Here is a 12088-nt window from a genome sequence, read left to right as displayed (position 1 = left end):
AAGGATGGAAGCACCACGGGATACACAGCAGCTCAAACAAACATGCCGGAATCTTTTTTTTCTCCCAGTTGGATTCCTTTTATGACGATGGAAGTAGTACAGGATGAATACACTATGTCTGGGAGTAGTACAGGATGAATACACAGGGTTTTGAAGTACTGGTCCTGGTCCCCTGGGGTACTGTGAGGTGGTCCAGGCTGAGTGTTGTGTTCTGCAGGTAGATCATTAGGACGTATTGAAGGTGGAAGTGAGGATACAAGGAGGAGTATTGATTGGTGCTGGCATTTAGGAATACTGGCTTCTTTACTCACATCATGGACTCCTGCTTTTGGCCAACACACAAAAAGGGAGTGCAGTAGTGGTATCAGTATCAGCATCAGCATCAGCATCAGCATCAGCATCAGCATCAGCATCAGCATCAGCATCAGCAGCGAAGGGAAGGAATACCATGGAAGAGGGCGCTGGCGTGCACGTGAGGAAAGGGGAGCTAATGAAGCGTGCTAGCTTCCAAGATGGTCAGCAGCTCCAACGGTACGCTGGAGGAGGAGCAGGAGGAGCAGATGAACATTTGCACCCAGCTGGCAGCAACATTTGGCAAGCGAGGAGCTCAGGGGCCGTTTGAGGAGTAAAAGAGATGATTGGAGATGTCTTCTTTTCATAATTCCACCTTCAGGACGACCACGCACGCAGCGTTCCATCCTGCACGGAATAACGTTCCTGTCTCTTATTTCATAACATGACATTTGCCTGCAGCCATTCCATCCCATTCCGTCTCATCCCATCCCATTTTATCCCATTTTATCCCATCCGCGTGTTTGGCCACCAAGCAGAGGCGCTAAGGATGCCTTCAAATCTCTCCTGACTTAACGAGGCCCCTTAATTAGTCCTTTATTAGAGATAGGTGAAGGGAAAAGGTCATTGGATATTGAAGTCGTTCACACTGGAATACACTTAACGATTCCATCCCTCATCCTCCTGCCTGGCGCTGCTGCCCAAGGAATACCGCAGTATTTGGAACAACACTCCCTCGCTGGGACCACAAACAAAGTCTTCACCTTTCTTTACACCTTGTACAACACTTCACTTAGTCATCCATACTGGACCAGGACCAGGACCAGGACCAGGACCAGGACCAGGACCAGGACCAGGACCAGGACCAGGACCAGGACCAGCCCAGATCCAAGCATCCGGCTAAACAAAGTATGGAGTTTTTCATTCCCCTAGCGAGGATGAGCGACATAGAAGATGGATGGATGATGGAGACACGGCACCCACGTGGACACGCACCTTCGTCGCCATCGTTGGCACTGACGGTGAGGACGGCGAAGCCCACGTCGGCGTCTTCGTCCACGTCCACCTCGTACGTCGTCTGAGCGAAAGCCGGCTTGTTGTCGTTGACGTCGCTGATGAAGACGCGCACGTAGGCCGTGTCTGCGAACAGGAAGTAGGAGACAACACAAGAAAGAGTCAGATGGTTGCTATTCTCAGCGTGCTGTGCCGATTCTGTCAACGCCGGTGGCGCCATCTTGAAGAAGAAAGTCAAACTGCATTCACCCACGCCGACACCGACCAAAATAACCTTGACTCGTCTGTTGAGGAAAACATGGAGGCAGACGAGCGTCTCGCGTCTCTTCTGCCATTAAGCTCTGCTGTTACTTCCTTCCTCGCTACATGAAAACCCCCGCAGCACAAAGCGTCCCAGGGGGGGCCCCGCAACCGCCGCGCTTTTGATAGCAGCGAGCAGCAGCAGCATTTGTACTCCACGCTGCAAGAAGTGGATCAATTATTTAAGCCGCGGCGGAGGAGGTGGCGGCAGGCGGCAAACCAAGTCGGCAACAACGCCGTCAATCGCAGGCGCTCGCCTCGTGTCGGAGGGCGGGAAAGGGGACGGACGCCCCCCCGGGTTAGCCGGGTGGGGCAGCCACACCCCTTCTGAGGCTGAGAGGTGAAGGTGGGCGGTTGGAGGGGTGGTGAAGTGGAATGTGGGGGAGTCCAATGACGTTGACAAGCAGCTCCAGACGTTTGGTGGTAGGTTCCATCATCTGATGTCCACCACCTGCTTTGGGGGGGCGGGACTTCCCGGGGGGCGGGACTCGGCAGCCCAGGCTTGGAGACATGGAAATGAAAATGAGCTCATCAAACACGTCGTGTTTTCCAGCGTGTGTGATTGCATCATCATTTCTTCTTCTACGTGCTGGACGTTCACGGCGCTGTGATGAGAAGAACCAACACGAGATCTGCTGACTGTCAGTAATCCGTTTATGAGAAGCATATTCTCCTCCGTCCTCGCATTCCTCCAACGCCTCTCCTCCAGCATCCATCTGCCGGAGCATCTGCTGTCCTCCACGGCGGCGTCCGGGCGCGTATGTGCTTCATCTGTCGCCACGCGAGGCAGAGGAGCCTCGAATGACCGGCATCCCAACATCCGCCCAAGATGGAGAGATGGTTGCTGCTCATCCTCTGTTTGCGGTGCCCGTATTCTTGCTCGTGGACATACCACCCCCGCCCCGCCCCCGGACGACGCCCACCACAGCCCCCGCCCGCTTTGGTCCCACTCGACTCCCAACAGAGGCGAGCCCGTACTCCCCCCAGGGCCCCTCCTGGTGCTTCACTGCCAGATTGTTGCCTACTGCGTCTGCTAGGGTTGCTAGTTTGGTGGCCACGCCCACAGGAACGCTGATGTTTCTGTTCAAGTCCACACGGAAAGTTGGTCATAACCGGCAACCGCACGGACCAGCATGTATAGCATTCCATAGCATTCCGTAGCATTCCGTAGCAGCCTAGCAGTAGCTTTGGCTTCTTACCAGAGTTGGGTTGTCCGTGTTTGCCGGGCCTGGCCGACTCCCAGCCGTCCACGGACTGGACCTCCAGCAGGTACGAGCTTTTGGTTTCGCGGTCGAAAACGCTCTGCGTGTAGATGAATCCCAACTCCGGTTCGATGCGGAAGTACTGGTGGTCCCCGCTGCGGTCTTCCAGCAGGGAATAGGAGATCTGGAAGACGCCATCACACATCGTCAGACACGCCCCCCCACCCTACCTTAGTGTGGAGCGTCAGACTCACCTTCCCATTCAGGCCCAGGTCCAGGTCGTTGGCCGACACCTGGAACACCAACGTTCCCGACTGGGCGCCCTCGGTGACCAAGGCCTCGTAGATGGACGACGTGAAGAACGGGACGTTGTCATTCACATCTGGGGGGGGGGGGGGGGGGTAATAGCTTGGTGACTGCTGAGCTGTACTGTATGTAGTACAGCACATGTAGTACAGCACATGTAGTACATGTGTAGTACATGTGTAGTACATGTGTAGAATAAAGTCACACGTTGTCTACGTTGAAGATGGCGTAGCAGAGCCAGCTAAGGACAGGAAGTTGATGGATGAGCTAGCAGCCTCCCCAAAACATAAGAAGCCATTTTGATCTTCTCTAATGGACGCTGACCTTTAATGACAACGACGGCTTTTGTTGGTTTTCACGAAAATGAAGAGAATAATTGAAAAGTAACGTTAGACGCACACGTTGACCTTTACTTCCTGACGATTGTACTTTTGGAGATGCCTTCCGAGCACAAGTTCTCCTTTCCAAAGTGAAACTTTGGACTTTGGCTACAAGTCTGGCAGTTTTTGTCCTGCAGGTCTTTGGTGATTTCACTCGGCTGTCGAGCGCCTTCGTTGGACAAAAGAAACGTTAGCAGGCTTTCTATTATTTATTTCATTTACTCGACTTTGAAGGTCGGGGAGAAGAAGAGGAAAGTACAAATACGACGGAGCGCGTCCGCACAGGGCGACTAATACGACATGGAAATGTCGAGGCAAAGACATCGTCTTTCTTTCTTGCTGAAGACAATCAAAAAGACAAGATGGCCGCTCGCGGAGGCGTGGGAAGATGCTGCGGGACCAGCCTGGACCGCCTGACTGATCACGCAGGGTGAAACCTATGGTGGTCTCTAAGGACACGTGGGCCGCTCTGTCCCCGCTGGAGACCACCTCGGTCTGCTGCTGGACTTTGGTGACCATGCTGGCAACCACGGTGAGACCGGGACGGGCCTGGCTGAGGAACGGCCTCCTGACTCTAAACCCCCCTGGATCCGGTATAAAACGGCATCCAATGCTATTTGACGATGGGATGTATTGCCTGGTGGGCCACATGATGTCCCATAAGAGGGGGCCTGGGGGGGCCGCGAGCTCGTGAGCATGTTGGTCTCCAAGTGACTGGATGAGGCTAATAATAAACCCCTTCTTGGAGGAGGACAGCGCCAGACGTCAGGGGTCAGGGGTCAGGTGAAAACGTCTGACAAGTGAATTATTTCTTACCGGATGAAGACCATTTGGGATGAGCGGAACACGGCGGCGTGCGTGTGCCGGAGCGTGCACGCTAGTTAAAAGGAGATTGGACACACGTGCACGTGTGTGCGGATGGCTAATTTATTCCAAGATGGAAGGTCACCGGCAGTGATGGAGGGAGCGACATAAACCAGGAAAACCTTAAAAACCTCTTTTCCTGCACGGCGAAAATTAAAACAAAGACGCAGAGAGCATTACTACTACTATTACTACTACTATTACTATTACTATTACTACTACTATTACTATTACTACTCCAGTATTTTTAGTAAGGGTGGAACCGTGCCTCGGAAGAAGTGCCTGGCTCCGTTTGAAGATCCTGCTTGGGTTCGTTGAGGCTACCGGACCCCTTGGGAAAGACCTGGGAGACAAAAAGACGGCGTCCCCGGTGACAAACGTCCCCGTCATGCGGCCACCCACCTGTGACGTTGACGAAGACCGTGGTGAAAGCAGCCAACGGGACGGCAGCCACGTTCTGCGCTCGGACCCGGAGCATAAAGTTTTGGGTGGTCTCGTAGTCCAGGGGCTCCGCTACCAAGATGGAGGCGGAGCCGTCTTCCCGGTTGGGGGTCAGGTAGAAGCGGACAGGCATGTTGGTCTCGGGGACCATGCCGTCCTCCAGATTGTAGGTCACCCTGGGGTCGCCCAGCGGGGATGTGGCTTTGATGGTCTGGATAGAGAAACATACAACATCCATTTTAGAAGGGGGGGGCATAGATACATTAATACATTGGATGGATGGATGATGGGTGGATGAATGGTTGGATGGATGGATGGATGGATGGATGGATGGATGATGGATGGATGGATGATGGATGGATGGATGATGGATGGATGGATGGGTGGATGGATCTTGGATGGATGGATGAATGGGTGGATGGATGGATGAATGGATGATGGATGGATGGATGGATGATGGGTGGATGAATGGTTGGATGGATGGATCTTGGATGGATGGATGGATGGGTGGATGGATCTTGGATGGATGGATGAATGGGTGGATGGATGGATGAATGGATGAATGGATGGATGGGTGGATGGATCTTGGATGGATGAATGAATGGATAATGAATGGGTGGATGGATGGATGGATGGTGGATGGTGGATGGATGGATGGATGGATGGATGGATGATGGATGGATGATGGATGGATGATGGATGAATGGATAATGGATGGATGGATGGATGGATGGATGGATGGATGGATGGATGGATGAATGGATGAATGGATGGATGAATGGATGATGGATGGATGGATGGATGGATGATGGATGGATGGATGGATGGATGAATGGATGATGGATGGATGATGGATGATGGATGGATGATGGATGAATGGATAATGAATGGATGGATGGATGGATGGATGAATGGATGATGGATGGATGGATGAATGGATAAATGGATGGATGGATGAATGGATGAATGGATGGATAAATGGATAATGAATGGATAATGAATGGATGGATGATGGATGGATGAATGGATGAATGGATGGATGAATGGATGATGGATGGATGGATGAATGGATAAATGGATGGATGGATGAATGGATTAATGGATGAATGGATGAATGGATGGATAAATGGATAATGAATGGATAATGAATGGATGGATGAATGGATAATGAATGGATGATGGATGAATGGGTGGATGGATGGATGAATGGATGATGGATAATGAAGGGATGGTATTGACGGTGTGGCGGGGGTGGCCGCAGCCCCCTCCTGTCCTTCTGCGGAGGCAAGCGTGGGTGTGACAGGTCCCATTAGAGGGGTTACTAATCTGCGTCACGTTAGCTTTCAATTGTACGTCGTCGTGGAGATGAAATCTTTTAATCTATCCCGCCTCCAGGGCCTGCTGGCCCCCGCGGGGCCTTCTACTTAGCGAGACGCGATCATGCAGTGTTTTATAGCAGGCAATAATGTAAAGTCAAATATTAAGGCTGTAAATCTCAAGGCGGGTTGAGATCCTGCGGGATGGAGACGGCGTTGGGCGGCACGCCCCCCCCTTCACTAATTAAGTTGAAGCCATGCAAAGCTGACGCCATCGGCTCCCAATTAAGGCAAAAAGGCCATCTTGGCCCTGACACGGGTGACCTCGCTGTAGCCAGTCAACCTGCCGGGCACGGCGGCTGCGGTAATGAGGCGCCATGGCGGTCGTGCGGGCCTGGCAAACACGCCCGATTAAAGCCGTAAAAACCTCAACTTTCCACAGTGGAGCTCTTACGACCCGCTGAGAGCCATCGCCGCTTCGCCTCGCCGTCAGCCCGACTCTGAACTGCCATCTCAATTAACGCGCGGCGCGGCGGGGGCCACGGGCTCTCTAGCGCAACGCTCACGTGAGCGATGCCCGGCCGCCGTTTCCATCCCTGCTCGCAAATACCACATCAGCAGCTTTTATGGACTCCATCGCTTTGGAGACACGCCGGTGTCGTCGGCGCGTCGTAACGAGAACATCAATGAATAATCAAAGAGCGCCGCTAGCAAACACCTGCAGCGATAACGCTTGATCAGGTTTGGCTTCAGGGAGCGTCTGCCTTTTTCTTGCTACTCCATGCAAACCAATCATGATGATTAGGAACCTGAGCAGACATCGTATGATGATGGGGGTCATGGGGGTCATTTGGCCCCCATGACCCCCACTCCAAAAGCCAAAATACGACCATGAAGATGTTGCCATGCAAGTTCCTCCAACAGTCGTTGCTCAAGCTGTCCTCCATAGAACAACGGCATGAACGGAGTGAGCCCTTTTGTCAGTCATACACTATCTTTGTCTGGGTGGGTGGAGGCGGGGCCACGAGCATCTGTCACTTAGCGGCTTTGCAGTCCAGGATTTGGGGCTGAAAGGTTTGGGATGAATCCTCGTATTGTCAGAAACGGGTCACAGCTTTAGTCAAACCTGACAATGGTCCCAGGAAATGCTTCCGGGGGGGCGCTTGGTCCAGGACGACCAAGAAGAAACGGGAGGCGGGGGCAGGTTTGGGTGAGCGTGCGGGACGTACCACGACGGGCGTGTCTCTGATGGTGTTCTCAGGGATGACCACGCTGTAGCTGTCCTTCTCCCACTGGGGGGGCTGGTTCTTCACGTTGGTGATGGTGACGGCCAACTCCACGGAGCTGCTGCGGTTCCCTCCGTCCGTGGCCACGATGTCCCGCGTGATGTAGGTCCTCTGAGGCCAAAGAAAGACGGCAAGGAGCCGAGTCAGTAAAAAGTCCGACCCGAGCGCACCAGACGCCGCACGGAACCCAGCAATGGGGTGACGCAACGTCCTCACCCACGGCAACAACAGCTAGCTTGCGTTTCAAGGCCTTTGGCCCAATTAAGACGAGCGCTTGTTGTTTTAGCATGCAGGACATTCCGCTCCATTAAATGTTCATTACCGCCATCATTTGGGAGCAGACTTCAGACGGCGAGGCTGGCGTCTGCCTGCTGAAGGTCAAACTCAACCAAACAGTCTCGGTGGACGCAAGTCGTGATGACAGCACACAAAGACCACTTTTTTATCTCCCCCAGGAATGTTCACCCGGCTGCACAAACCGAAGTCTGAGCGTTGCCACGAGTCTTGCAAAGTGACATGACGTCCAGCGCTTCACCACCAGCAGGAGAAGCAGAGAATGGGGGGGAGGGCACCTTGGCGGGGCCAGCAGGGTGTGCTGTACTCGGGCACATGACCCGAGCAGCCGCTGTGACGCCACGTGCCCCCCCCTCCCCCCAACGGAGCAATCGCTGCTAGCATGTGAAAAGTCAATGTTTGTTTGCAAGCTAGCTCAGGGAGGAAACAAAAGGAGCGCTTGATTTGCTCACCCGCACCGCACGGGTAATCTCACCTCATTGGAGCATTTTTGTAAATGATTATGGATATTTTTAATGTGATGGCGTTTATCAATATCACATCCGCTCAACATTTTACAATACTTTTTAGATTTCTTCCTGTGATGGGCTCCAGCACGTATGTTGATTAGGAGCGGCGGCGGCGCCATGCCGCTCGCTCCCCGCTGGTGGCGGCGGTGGAGTTCCTGTATTTTTGTATTTTTAGCTTGGAAAAAAAGTAATCATGAGCTGGCAGCAAGCAATCCCTTTAATTGGAAGCAGGCAATAATTGGATCGAGGCTGCTGTACGTGTGAAAGGCCGTGATATATATGACAAGTATTTATTATATATATATATATATATATATATATATATATATATATATGCCAAGTATTTCTTAAGCTCAATAATCATTTTGGAGTGCATGAGGAGGTGGAAAGGAAAGGGGGGGGGGGTGATGGGGTATGACTTTCTGCCTCGAGCAGTTCCTCCATAGTATAGGCTAGATGACGCTGGCATCCTCACATGATATATTCATGTTCCGTACATGTATGACATACATGATGCTGATGTACACGTACTGTATGACATACATGATGCTGATGTACACGTACTGTATGACATACATGATGCTGATGTACACGTACTGTATGACATACATGATGCTGATGTACACGTACTGTATGACATACATGATGCTGATGTACACGTACTGTATGACATACATGATGCTGATGTACACGTACTGTATACTGCTGAAACAACAGCTGGCATGACCCGTACCGTGCAGGGAAATACACCAAGCGCTCCTTTTTTCCTTTGGTCGCTGAGCTCAAGAGGAAGGATGTACAGTAGTAGTAATACATGATATTCCCTAGTAGTAACTATGTGCTAGTAGTAATACATGATATTCCCTAGTAGTAACTATGTGCTAGTAGTAATACATGATATTCCCTAGTAGTAACCATGTGCTAGTAGTAATACATGATATTCCCTAGTAGTAACCATGTGCTAGTAGTAATACATGATATTCCCTAGTAGTAACCATGTGCTAGTAGTAATACATGATATTCCCTAGTAGTAGCCATGTGCTAGTAGTAATACATGATATTCCCTAGTAGTAGCCATGTGCTAGTAGTAATACCTTGATATCCCCGATAGTATGATAGATATGAAGAAGGTGGTAGACCAAAGGCACGGTGCCTGAGGGCAAGAGCGGGCGTGGTATCGGGGAGGTTAGCTAAAGTGGCGGCGGGCGCGGTATCGGTGAGGTTAGCTAAAGTGGCGAAGGTGGCGGCGGGCGCGGTATCGGTGAGGTTAGCTAAAGTGGCGAAGGTTGCGGCGGGCGCGGTATCGCTGAGGTTAGCTAAAGTGGCGAAGGTTGCGGCGGGCGCGGTATCGGTGAGGTTAGCCAAAGTGGCGAAGGTTGCGGCGGGCGGGCGTACCTGAGAGATGGGCTGGTTGACGTAGACCCAGCCAGTCAGGGGGTTGACCCGCAGGTATTCGGGCTGCTCGGCAGACATGGAATACGTGACGGCGGCGTTGGTGCCGAAGTCGTCGTCGTGGGCGGCCACTCGCAGGAAGCTGGTGCCGATCATGGTGTCCTCGCGAAGGAAGTCTGCGGAGGAGAGGACGGGCGGTTGGGTCACGCCTATCTGCAGTTTTGGGGGGCGGGCGGCTTACACTCGTAGCGGATGTTCTCAAACTTGGGACTGTTGTCATTCTGGTCCAGGATGAGGATGTTGAGCTGGCAGATGCCGATCAGCGGGTCGGCGGCTCGGTCGGTGGCCGTCACCGTCACGGCGTACTCCCGCTGACGCTCGCGGTCGAACTTCCTGGCGGTGACGATGGTTCCTACGGACGACACGGGAGAGCAGCTTGAACGCGTCCTGCGGCGGTCGTTTGACTTCGGAGCACGAAGATGCGGATGCCGTTTGGCACAAGTTGGCGTGATGGCGACCTCTGACCTTCTCCACAAACGGCGGAGATGCTAGTTGCTAAAATCAATCTGGGCTGCCGGTGAAGACGCCCCAGGACGGATCTCTGATGGGAACATCGATTTGTTTGTCCAGCTAGAAAACTTTTCTCCATCCGACATGGAATGCCTGGCGGTGGAAGCTAACGTTTGGCATAAAGAAGCAACATGGCGGCAGTTTGGCCTTTGCCAGCATGTCCACCTTTTATCTACAGAAAAGTATCTTCGTTACGTCTCCTCGTATGGCAGTCAAGCGGAGCCCACACCAAAAGCCGTAGGACCTGGAAGACGAAACCGAGGTCTACCCGTACATTTGTGGACGGGCCCAGCCAAGTGGGCGGCATAACGTAACAGCAGTCGCTAAGATACGATGGAGGGTGGGGGGGGGCACAGAGGACCACCCACCCATGTGTGGACGAGGCCACCCTCCAGTCTGTCATCTTTGGAAAATGATTCAGACTTTGGTATTTCCTAAACCTTTAGTCGTATGACGGTGAGACCAGGAGCCCACCCCCAAAGCCGTGGGGCCTGGACTCTGATGGACCCGGATGATGAACCCAAGGTCTACCCGAACTTCCAATGAGCCCACTTCTGAGTCTGTATGCTCCATCCATCCATCATCAACAAGTCGCCCAGGCGGGGTCCTGGGGACCCAGACTCCCCTCTCCCCGTACAAGGTTTAGCGCGGTGCACGTGTGTTGGGGCACCTGTGTCGGGGTGGATGCTGAAGGCGGGCACAGTGGAGTCTTTGTGCATGAAGCCGTACGTGACCTTCCCGTTGGAGCCCTCATCAGCATCCACGGCATGAACCTGCAGCACAAAGGACCCGGCCGGCTGGTTCTCCAGGACCGACGTCTTCTCTCGGTACTGCTGACACTGGAGGGGGGGGGGGTGGCGTGGGGGGGTGAAGATGAGAATGTGTTGTAAAAATAGTCCATGAGCGGCCATGTTTTATTCATGGAAAAGGAGAGTTCACAGACAAAATCTTTCACAGGGCAAAATGCATGCATGTGGCGGTGGGCGGGGGGCAATGGGCGGGGGCCGTGGGGGGGCGGTAGAGGTGCCCCAGGCCCCTCCGGGTGGACAAAAGTGTGAAAAGGCAGCTTTGTGCCGCCGCCTTGGCTGCATTTGTGGAGACATGAAGGTGCTGGCAGGCGGCGTGATCAATGCTTTTATTTTGCTTTGCTGTGTTTCTCCTCACAGCAGCACGCCGCCGCCTGACGCCATTTCAAGCACGCCGCCGCCTGACGCCATTTCAAGCACGCCGCCGCCTGACGCCATTTCAAGCACGCCGCCGCCTGACGCCATTTCAAGCACGCCGCCGCCTGACGCCATTTCAAGCACGCCGCCGCCTGACGCCATTTCAAGCACGCCGCCGCCTGACGCCATTTCAAGCACGCCGCCGCCTGACGCCATTTCAAGCACGCCGCCGCCTGACGCCATTTCAAGCACGCCGCCGCCTGACGCCATTTCAAGCACGCCGCCGCCTGACGCCATTTCAAGCACGCCGCCGCCTGACGCCATTTCAAGCACGCCGCCGCCTGACGCCATTTCAAGCACGCCGCCGCCTGACGCCATTTCAAGCACGCCGCCGCCTGACGCCATTTCAAGCACGCCGCCGCCTGACGCCATTTCAAGCACGCCGCCGCCTGACGCCATTTCAAGCACGCCACTTTAAATCCAGCTATCCAACATAAGGCCATTTTTCACTCTCACTTTCGCATGTTTTTGCAGCCCAACAAGCTGTTCTGCTTTTCCAGGCCAAATTGTGGGAATTAATGAAGCCTGCTTAGAAAAGGACTTGATTCTATTTTCACTGCTAATTGTCTGTGTGTGTGTGTGTGTGTGTGTGTGTGTGTGTGTGTGTGTGTGCGTATGTGTGTGCGTATGTGTGTGTATATGTGTGTGTACGCGTGTGTGCAGACTTGATTTATGGAAGTTGCACAACAATTTCACGGTG

At 53.3% G+C, this 12088-nt stretch overlaps 1 protein-coding gene across 7 annotated transcripts in view; it reads right to left on the bottom strand.

Annotated features, from left to right (window-relative positions):
- Nucleotides 1-12088, bottom strand: part of LOC131131824 (neural-cadherin) — a 122831-nt gene that overhangs the window by 43756 nt on the left and 66987 nt on the right. For 5 of the 7 annotated variants that reach the window (XM_078793515.1, XM_078793517.1, XM_078793519.1 and 2 more), the window contains 8 exons: nt 10836-11004; nt 9837-10007; nt 9599-9771; nt 7344-7511; nt 4760-5009; nt 3062-3189; nt 2805-2991; nt 1288-1431 (listed from right to left, as the gene is read on the bottom strand). In XM_078793515.1, coding sequence (XP_078649641.1) covers nt 1288-1431; nt 2805-2991; nt 3062-3189; nt 4760-5009; nt 7344-7511; nt 9599-9771; nt 9837-10007; nt 10836-11004 — 1390 coding nt within the window. The remainder of the gene's footprint in view (nt 1-1287; nt 1432-2804; nt 2992-3061; nt 3190-4759; nt 5010-7343; nt 7512-9598; nt 9772-9836; nt 10008-10835; nt 11005-12088) is intronic. The other 2 variants (XM_078793511.1, XM_078793514.1) reach the window with 2 other exon arrangements.

Source organism: Doryrhamphus excisus, linkage group LG1 (genome assembly GCF_037039965.1).
Source record: "Doryrhamphus excisus strain RoL-2023G ecotype Guam linkage group LG1, RoL_Dexc_Guam_v1.1, whole genome shotgun sequence".
Taxonomy (NCBI): Eukaryota; Metazoa; Chordata; class Actinopteri; order Syngnathiformes; family Syngnathidae; genus Doryrhamphus; species Doryrhamphus excisus.
The sequence above is the reverse complement of the archived record's forward strand: the minus strand, read 5'-3'. Positions and strand labels throughout refer to the sequence as shown.